The sequence below is a fragment of the Monopterus albus genome, unplaced genomic scaffold, assembly GCF_001952655.1.
Source record: "Monopterus albus unplaced genomic scaffold, M_albus_1.0 scaffold214.1, whole genome shotgun sequence".
Classification (NCBI taxonomy): Eukaryota; Metazoa; Chordata; class Actinopteri; order Synbranchiformes; family Synbranchidae; genus Monopterus; species Monopterus albus.
This window is the reverse complement of record NW_018128094.1, coordinates 125641-135419: the sequence shown is the minus strand read 5'-3', so window position 1 is coordinate 135419 and position 9779 is coordinate 125641. Positions and strand designations below refer to the sequence as shown.

General features: G+C 42.8%; 2 protein-coding genes across 2 annotated transcripts in view; both read right to left on the bottom strand.

The window, feature by feature from the left end:
- Positions 1–35: 35 nt before the first annotated feature.
- LOC109971069 (sortilin-related receptor-like) lies at positions 36–1960 on the bottom strand. The gene is made up of 3 exons (XM_020619086.1): positions 1208–1960; positions 681–873; positions 36–533 (listed from the first exon to the last, which is right to left on the bottom strand). Exons 1-3 carry the CDS (start codon positions 1439–1441, stop codon positions 199–201), a joined length of 762 nt encoding a protein of 253 aa, XP_020474742.1. The 5' UTR covers positions 1442–1960; the 3' UTR covers positions 36–198.
- Positions 1961–2357: 397 nt separating this feature from the next.
- Positions 2358–9779, bottom strand: part of sorl1 (sortilin-related receptor, L(DLR class) A repeats containing) — a 108361-nt gene continuing 100939 nt past the window's right edge. The window contains exons 25-33 of the mRNA XM_020619076.1: positions 9489–9571; positions 9292–9382; positions 8967–9157; positions 7412–7531; positions 5583–5747; positions 4926–5100; positions 3563–3669; positions 3036–3228; positions 2358–2888 (exon numbers count right to left, since the gene is read on the bottom strand). Of these exons, the coding sequence (XP_020474732.1) occupies positions 2554–2888; positions 3036–3228; positions 3563–3669; positions 4926–5100; positions 5583–5747; positions 7412–7531; positions 8967–9157; positions 9292–9382; positions 9489–9571 (1460 nt within the window). The 3' untranslated portion in view covers positions 2358–2553. The remainder of the gene's footprint in view (positions 2889–3035; positions 3229–3562; positions 3670–4925; positions 5101–5582; positions 5748–7411; positions 7532–8966; positions 9158–9291; positions 9383–9488; positions 9572–9779) is intronic.

Below are 9779 nucleotides of genomic sequence, written 5' to 3'. Positions count from 1 at the left end.
TTGTTATACCACACAGCCTTATGTTGGGAAACTCTACATTTACCTCCTCCAGTTTCATATGGAGGTGATTTTTAGATTTTGTTTAGGTTTCTTTAGTCTTTCTCAGAATCCCCACCTTTCACGCTTTCACTGCAGCAACAAAGACGTGATCCCCATCAGACTTCCCACCAATCAACTGTGGAAACTGCACACCCTAAATCAGCCAACTAAGTGAAACAACCACTGATGGGTCCTGAAAACTACTGACCTCTGCAGTGTCAAGTGACAAACACATGGTTTGCCTAAGGCCACATGCATCTCAAAAGGAAAAGGTTTCTTACCCAGCTCATCCCCAGAGGAGAAAATGGCAGAGCCCAGGCGAGAGTTGTAGTGGGAGTTGGCAAAGGCTGTAAAATTATTCTGCAATCGGCGGTGTCGGAGGTAGAGTGCCACCAAGACGCCACACACTGCAAGAAGCAGCAGGAAGAGGATGGGAACCACCACTGCGGCCATGTCCCCTGAGTGGCCCTCACTGCGGGAAGCATCACTGGCCCCTAGACGGGCGGAAAGGAACATTTACTCCATACACAGAAACTCGGGTCCATGATCGCTGTTTACGGTATCTGTCCAAACACTTTTTCAAGTGATTTTTGCCACAGCCGATGCTTAAACATACTGTAAGTGTGTATATGCTCCAGTACCTGCTGTCAGCTGGTTGTACAGTAGAAGGGCAGGTTCCCCACACAGCTGGCTGTTGAGCAGACAGCGGGCCTGCACAGAGAAAGTGTAGTTGTGTCCTGCCATCAAGTTACTGATACGGAAGTACGTCTCCGTTGTGTTCCCCAGGTAAGCCGTCTGGTTTGTCACACTGTCATACACGTGCACCTCATACCCCTGCAAACAACATACCAAGAAAGTCACAAGAACACAAAGACATAGGCCATTAAATTATACTAGCAAGTAATTCTGAACACCTACAATTTTAAAAATTTATTTTTTTTATATATTTTGTGAGAATTACACAATGAAATCTCCACTGGGAATTTGTTCAAACTGCATTACCAAATATATCAGCAAATACCCATTGCCAGCCTTCTATGCACACTTATTGTAGATGGTTGATTAAAGGGCTGTACAAACAAGGACATCTTTTAGGTAGGTGATTAGAAAAAAATAATAACACTATGTAAAACACAAGATATTGGTCAGTGGTGTGTCCCTGACAGACCCTGCTCTCATTGAAGCCCTTCTCTCTCACTGCCAGGCTCTTCCAGAAGAGGAACACATGGTCTTTCTCTGTCAAAATCTTCAGGGCCTCGGGAGCTGAGAGTGGAACTGCAGCAGATGAGAAGAAACTTTTAATCAATGTATTTCTTTGTAAGCGCATTGTAAATGTGCACTCTACAGCCAGTGTTACGTTACTGGTTATAGTGCTATTTAATGTCTTAACGCTGAAAGACATGAGCCTGCAGCATAGTTACAAAGGCATTATTTCAGATCCTGGTTCCAAAATATTGAGTTTATTTGCTTAAATTACTGATATGAATAAAAGAATAACTGGGAGCTGGAGGACACCATCCGAACTACAGATTCATTACAAGGCAGATATTAACTACTACTTCGTATCCATATGTGAACAGTTTGTGTAACCAGTCCAGGTTAGACATCCTTGTTTGTCAATTTAATAACACTGCATTAACTAAAAGGTGGTGACTCTCATAGCACCACTGGACAAAAGCATAAAACTTATCGCCTCTACACCGAAAGCACAGGATGTGCAGTGCATAACATCTCGCATGCACATCACAGGAGGCTAACACTTGTGTCTATAGTGGGTGCGCATAGGAAGCACTTGGTGTACAAAAACACACAGAGAAGTCCACGGGAACACTTTGGAAAAGGGAAAACTACACAATGACATATAATCATGAGGGAAGTAGTGGCTACACTTGCATGAATTCTACTGTATGTACAGTGTATCCAACCCATTGTAAAACACAGCTAAAGGAAGCAGCAGGTGAGGCTGGGGAAAACCACATCCAGCACCCGGACAATCAGCACAGGTGGCCCCCAGGGATGTGTGCTCTCCCCTCTGCTGTTTTCACTCTACACCAATGACTGCATCGCGAAGGACCCCTCTGTCAAGGTCCTAAGGTTTGCAGATGACACAACGGTCATTGGTCTCATCCAATATGGTGACGAGTCAGCCTACAGACGGGAGGTTGAGCAGCTGGTCCTGTGGTGTAACCGCAACAACCTGGAGGTGAACATGCTCAAAACAGTGGAGATGACAGTAGACTTCAGTGTCTGTCTGCATTGTTTACTGCCTGTCTATACTGCTTATTCTGCATTGTTTGCTTGTTAATACTGTTTATTTTGTTATACCACACAGCCTTATGTTGGGAAACTCTACATTTACCTCCTCCAGTTTCATATGGAGGTGATTTTTAGATTTTGTTTAGGTTTCTTTAGTCTTTCTCAGAATCCCCACCTTTCACGCTTTCACTGCAGCAACAAAGACGTGATCCCCATCAGACTTCCCACCAATCAACTGTGGAAACTGCACACCCTAAATCAGCCAACTAAGTGAAACAACCACTGATGGGTCCTGAAAACTACTGACCTCTGCAGTGTCAAGTGACAAACACATGGTTTGCCTAAGGCCACATGCATCTCAAAAGGAAAAGGTTTCTTACCCAGCTCATCCCCAGAGGAGAAAATGGCAGAGCCCAGGCGAGAGTTGTAGTGGGAGTTGGCAAAGGCTGTAAAATTATTCTGCAATCGGCGGTGTCGGAGGTAGAGTGCCACCAAGACGCCACACACTGCAAGAAGCAGCAGGAAGAGGATGGGAACCACCACTGCGGCCATGTCCCCTGAGTGGCCCTCACTGCGGGAAGCATCACTGGCCCCTAGACGGGCGGAAAGGAACATTTACTCCATACACAGAAACTCGGGTCCATGATCGCTGTTTACGGTATCTGTCCAAACACTTTTTCAAGTGATTTTTGCCACAGCCGATGCTTAAACATACTGTAAGTGTGTATATGCTCCAGTACCTGCTGTCAGCTGGTTGTACAGTAGAAGGGCAGGTTCCCCACACAGCTGGCTGTTGAGCAGACAGCGGGCCTGCACAGAGAAAGTGTAGTTGTGTCCTGCCATCAAGTTACTGATACGGAAGTACGTCTCCGTTGTGTTCCCCAGGTAAGCCGTCTGGTTTGTCACACTGTCATACACGTGCACCTCATACCCCTGCAAACAACATACCAAGAAAGTCACAAGAACACAAAGACATAGGCCATTAAATTATACTAGCAAGTAATTCTGAACACCTACAATTTTAAAAATTTATTTTTTTTATATATTTTGTGAGAATTACACAATGAAATCTCCACTGGGAATTTGTTCAAACTGCATTACCAAATATATCAGCAAATACCCATTGCCAGCCTTCTATGCACACTTATTGTAGATGGTTGATTAAAGGGCTGTACAAACAAGGACATCTTTTAGGTAGGTGATTAGAAAAAAATAATAACACTATGTAAAACACAAGATATTGGTCAGTGGTGTGTCCCTGACAGACCCTGCTCTCATTGAAGCCCTTCTCTCTCACTGCCAGGCTCTTCCAGAAGAGGAACACATGGTCTTTCTCTGTCAAAATCTTCAGGGCCTCGGGAGCTGAGAGTGGAACTGCAGCAGATGAGAAGAAACTTTTAATCAATGTATTTCTTTGTAAGCGCATTGTAAATGTGCACTCTACAGCCAGTGTTACGTTACTGGTTATAGTGCTATTTAATGTCTTAACGCTGAAAGACATGAGCCTGCAGCATAGTTACAAAGGCATTATTTCAGATCCTGGTTCCAAAATATTGAGTTTATTTGCTTAAATTACTGATATGAATAAAAGAATAACTGGGAGCTGGAGGACACCATCCGAACTACAGATTCATTACAAGGCAGATATTAACTACTACTTCGTATCCATATGTGAACAGTTTGTGTAACCAGTCCAGGTTAGACATCCTTGTTTGTCAATTTAATAACACTGCATTAACTAAAAGGTGGTGACTCTCATAGCACCACTGGACAAAAGCATAAAACTTATCGCCTCTACACCGAAAGCACAGGATGTGCAGTGCATAACATCTCGCATGCACATCACAGGAGGCTAACACTTGTGTCTATAGTGGGTGCGCATAGGAAGCACTTGGTGTACAAAAACACACAGAGAAGTCCACGGGAACACTTTGGAAAAGGGAAAACTACACAATGACATATAATCATGAGGGAAGTAGTGGCTACACTTGCATGAATTCTACTGTATGTACAGTGTATCCAACCCATTGTAAAACACAGCTAAAAAAAAGGCTTCAGGTTGAGGCTACCGCAGAAAGGGTGAAATGCCAGCTGACACACAGGCAGTGTAGACAACTGGACTGAATATAGTGCAGCTTATCGGCTGTGTAACATGTCTCAAAAACACAACTGAGTCTGCTCAAATACAGGACTTTAGCTCTACTTATAGACCAGAATTGGCTCTGTTCTGGCCGATACGATCCCGTGAAATATGCCCAAACTGGCACCAATACTTGGCATCTGATCGGGACATCTCTCCTACATACTATGGTTGCATTTGCACAGTTTAAACAGGACTGCCATTAATGAGTATTGTAATTTCATGTACATTTATGAATTTATAGATTTTTTTTTTTTTACACAAATAGTCATAGAACAGACATTACAGTTAAAATCTAAGATATTCAGTTGTACTTATCTGTGATGGATAATAAAAGTAGCAAATTTTCACCTTGGAGAACATGGAACCCACAAACCTTAACATTTTTATTTGATTAATGATTTAAAAATAATTAATAAGAGCTAACATTCTGGATGGACTGTTTTTACCTACAGCTGAAACAAACAACTCTGTAACTTGTGGCTTTCACCTGTGCTCAGAGTGAAGCTAGCCTCCTTGCTCATGTTGCGCAGACGCACAGAGACGCTGTATCGTCCTGCGGGCTCCAGGCCTTTCAGCAGATACTCCACCGTGTTGTTCTGTGTGGTCAGCTTGTAATCCTGCTCCACTTTACGGATCACGTCTCGCACATGGATTGCATACGTCTACAGATACAAGGAAACACCTGTCTTTAGGTTTACAAGCACTCCATGTATCATCATAGCAGATGACCAAGTTGGATGAACTTGTGTGCACTGAAACAGCTTATACAAATTCAGATTTCAGAGTATTGTGAAGATTAGACTGTGTATAGGTATATTTTTTTTAAACAGCTAAAATAAATGTATTAAATGATTTAGAGTATGTGCAGCATAAAGTACAGAATATCTTACACACAATAAACACATCCACCAAATGTCAGGTTTGAGTCTGTTACATTTAAGACCTGATAGTTTTCCCATGAAATATCCAGCTGCTGTATTAAAGGCACATGTATGAATATCAGCATTTGCAAAACTGATTCTGTAGAAGAAACCCATTTTTCATCCCACTCCATCAAGCATCACCAAACACCCTCCTGATTATTTTCCTGAGGCTTGTCATCATCATGTACCTCTCATCACAGTAACACAAGACAGCATCGTACCAGAGGTGTGTTGGGGGCGTCATACGGTGGCTGCCATTTCAGCGTGGCCTGCATTTTGTCTACTCGCACACGATGGAGGTTCCTGGGTGGCAGCCTCTCGTTGGGAATCATTTTCACCACAGTGTAGTCAGAGGGAGGACCCAGGAAGGGAGAGACTGCACGCACCTGAAGGCAGACCACAAAAGTCATGATAGCTCTCATCCGGCGACTGCCAACGAATACTGGAACAATAGCATAACAAACAATCAGTTTGGTAATGAAACTAATACCGTCTTCAGTCACCTACTCAGTGACGTCCACTCTCAGTGTGATGCTACTCATTTTGTCCATTCTAGAAATGTACCACCTAGAGTATAGCCTGTATCATTAGTCAATAAATACAATGATGCCTACATGTAGGAAAAGCACGTCAACTAAGACTGTTTTAATCATACTGGGTTTTCATGGAGTATCCCATGATGCCATTCTTATTCATCTAAATTATTTTGATGATTAATCCTTTAACAACTTTATCAAGCAGAACTACAGAGCATTTACTGGTGGATGCTTCTTAACTAAATATGTTCTGCTTTGCTCTGCTTTATATCACTGTGAATTAAATACATATTAGGTTTGATCTATTTATTATTTTAGTCTTAATTTGAAAAAGTCATATTCAGCTTTTCATACACCACAACAAGCTAAAGGAAACTTGAGGTCTGCTACAATTCTCAGTTCTTTTAAATCAAACCTCTCTGTTAGTCACTGCATTTTATTATGTTAACTTTGGGACTTTTTATTCATACCCTGTCCTGCACTGTGTGCACATATTTTATCCTCATGTTTGATTACATTTTAGCTTCTATTTTATTTAACTCTTTAAATAATCTATTCTATATTGCTTTTATGTATCTTGTTTAATTCCTTTATCATTTGTGTAAAGTCCTCTGAATGGCCTTGATGTTGGAAGGCTCTCTCTCTCTCGTTCTCTCTCTCTATATATTAATTTGCCTTACCTTGTTGAGGTCTGCTACAATTCGGTTATGATGTCATTGTGAGCTATGGCTATTTTTCATTATTGCCTGACAGCTGGCAGTGGATGGCATTAAGAGTATAGAGATGAACCCATCCATCCATTATCTATACTGCTTATCCTGAAGAAGGTCGCGGAGAGGCTGGAGCCAATCGCATTGGGTGAGAGGCAGGTTACACCCTGGATGGGTTGCCAGTCTATCACAGGGCTGACAGAGATGGACAACCACACACACTGCTACAATTTAGAGTCGCCAGTTTTTGGACTATGGGAGGAAGCTGGAGTGAGATGTGAAGCCTCCCAGACAACTTAAACTGTGCCTGCAGCTTGGTCTGCTGCCACGACTGTTGTGGTGGCTGACCTCATTTTAAAGGTAGAGAGAAGCTAGCAGGACACTTTAGCATGCAGAAAGTGGCTGAGCACCTCATGCTGCTTCAGTCGTGTGGCCCTGTATGGACCGACTTTGGAGCTACTAGTTTAACAGAGGGGTTTAAAGGTACAAAATCTAGACTGGACATGACTGTCAGAATTTAGACATATAGCAGTGTGGTCACCAGCATCAACAGTCGCAGCAGGAAAGAAGTGGAACCCAAGGGAGACACTTTTACAGGCTCAGGCAGCTCTTAGACATTGTAGGGTTGAGCACAGACAAGGTGGATTTGGTCTAAATATACTGTATCACAGCCTATAGGAGCAAAGCGACTGCAGCTGACAGGAAGAAGCTGGTTGTACAGGAGATCCAGAGGCAAGAAGAGGCTGCAAGATGTCTCTCAGGGAAAGGAATGGAGGAAGTTAGTAAGATCACAAAACAACTCACCAGAAACAGATACTGTTCATCACTGTCCACTGTGACTGTGAGGCTGAGAGAAGTGGTGTGGACCAGGCGAGGACTCCGGTACAGATCCAAGAAGGAGGTGGCATAAAACACACCATAAACCTACACACACACACACACACACACACACACACACACACACACACACACAAACAAAACAAGAGTCTACTTAGTACAGTGGTTTATTAAAGGGTTCTTTAGTGAGTGCGTGTGCTCATTTATAAAACTACATCAAAGGCTCTATTGCAGAGGATGTGTTTGTTTTTTTGAGAATCTAAATGTTCTGTTCTCTGTGGAAGCACTGAAGCTTGGTGCTATAGAGCTGTGGTCCCCAAACTCTTTAGGCCGATGACCTCTTAACATAAAGTAACATCTACTTTAGACCCAGTTAAGAAAGTAGATATGAAGTGTTAGCAGTTACACCATTTAGCATTTGGTGTCTATTTAAACAGACAGGTCTGAAGAGGTAATTCTATAAATTTTTATTAAAAAGCAGACAATAATCCTGTGTGTAGTGGTAATATGTTTATTTTTCTCTTTTTTATTACTGAAAAAAAATGGCATTTTGATCAATATAAAATTCAATCTACAACACCAAGCATGCAGAGAGCAAAGTGGTCTGAACACTTTCTGAAGACACTCTACATTACACCGGCAGGAGTAGTTTTGCTTTTGTTGAATTTAATTAAATCACTTTTATTGGCCAAGTATGTTAGATCCATCCATCCATTATCTACACCACCTATCCTGAACAGGGTTGTAGGCTGGAGCCTATCCCAACCGACATGGCAAGACGAGGGTCCACCCTGGACAGGTCACCAGTCAATCACTGACACTTATAGAGTCACCAATCAACCTAAGCTGCATGTCTTTGGACTGTGGGAGGAAGCTGGAGTACCTGGAGAGAACCCACACAGGCACAGAGAGAACATGCAAACTCTGCACAGAACGATCCCAGGTCGGCTGGAGCTTGAACCTGCAACCTTCTTGCTGTGAGGTGACTGTCCCACAGTGCCACCCACAAGGACTTGTCTCTTGTACAGAACTGAGGCAGCCATCTGCTGTGGCACCTTTCTGACACACACACACACACACACACACACACCAACGGTGACGCTGTCCCCGCAAGGAGTTGCTCTGGCCATCGGAGGCAATTGGGGTTCAGTGTCTTGACCAAGGAACCTTCGACATATGGACTGGGAAGAACGGGAATCAAACCGCCGTCTGAAATTAGCTGTTTTTCATTGTGACATAACTTTATTATACCACATTAAAAGAGCACTCCACTCATCCATCATTACATTATAACAACGTTGGACCTGATGAACAGTTTAAAAAGTGATCAAAAAGAAAATATTGTAATTTTTTATTTCATCCATTTTTCATCCTGTCAAAACCTGATGCCTACATTATCCACAATGCAAGCTGTCCACTGACTGGTTAGAGATCAGGTGTGTTATGTTGGTAGTGATTTTTGTTTTGTACGTATGGTACATCATTAAAGCTCTGTAGTGTGTGTATCTGCTGTGTGTTGTACCTGTGCAGGGTGTCCACTGATGGTCCAGCTGCAGTCCACAGCCGTCTGGTTGAGAGCCCTGGCTTTGAGTAGGGGTCTGTCTGGCTGGGTGCCAGTGGTCTGATGATGGGACAGAGCTGTGGGACTGTCTCCTATACTGGTGTGAGCCCACACAGCAACCTCATATACTGTTCCTGCTGTTAGGTTTGTAGCTGGAAACAGACAGCACAGAGTCAACAACCTGGACAGAAATGATGATCGATGGCTTTTTCAGATAAAGGACTGTAGCACTTCAACTCAGATGGCACCAATGTGTCCACAAAGACACATTGCTAATAAATGGTACCTTTCAGAATCCCCTCTCTGACTGTGTAGTTCTTGCTCTCCTTGATGTGGGTGTCAAACTGCCAGGACAGAATCACGATGTACTGTTTCACCTTAAAGAAACACAGGAGAATCCTCAGTTATGTTTATGCAGATACAGACAGAACACAGTCTTCTTAGGCTGCAAAGAGAAGAGGTGTTTTAAAGATGCACTCTTACATCGTACTGGGAGTTTAAGCTGAACGACAGGCTCATGGAGTTGTTGGTGATGCTGTCAGCGATCACAGAAGGAGGAGGCAGAGCTGCACAGAGAACAGAAGGACAAAGCACAGTTACACTGTTCACTTTTAGAACTTTTATATATTTTATTTATATCTGAAATAAAGTTTTATATACTTTATTTCAGATGGCTGTCAATTTGAATTGTGATGACAATGATGTGGTGTTATACTGATGGATGAATGCACTGTTGCAGTACAGTAGTTAATGCAGTACATTATGTTGACTGCA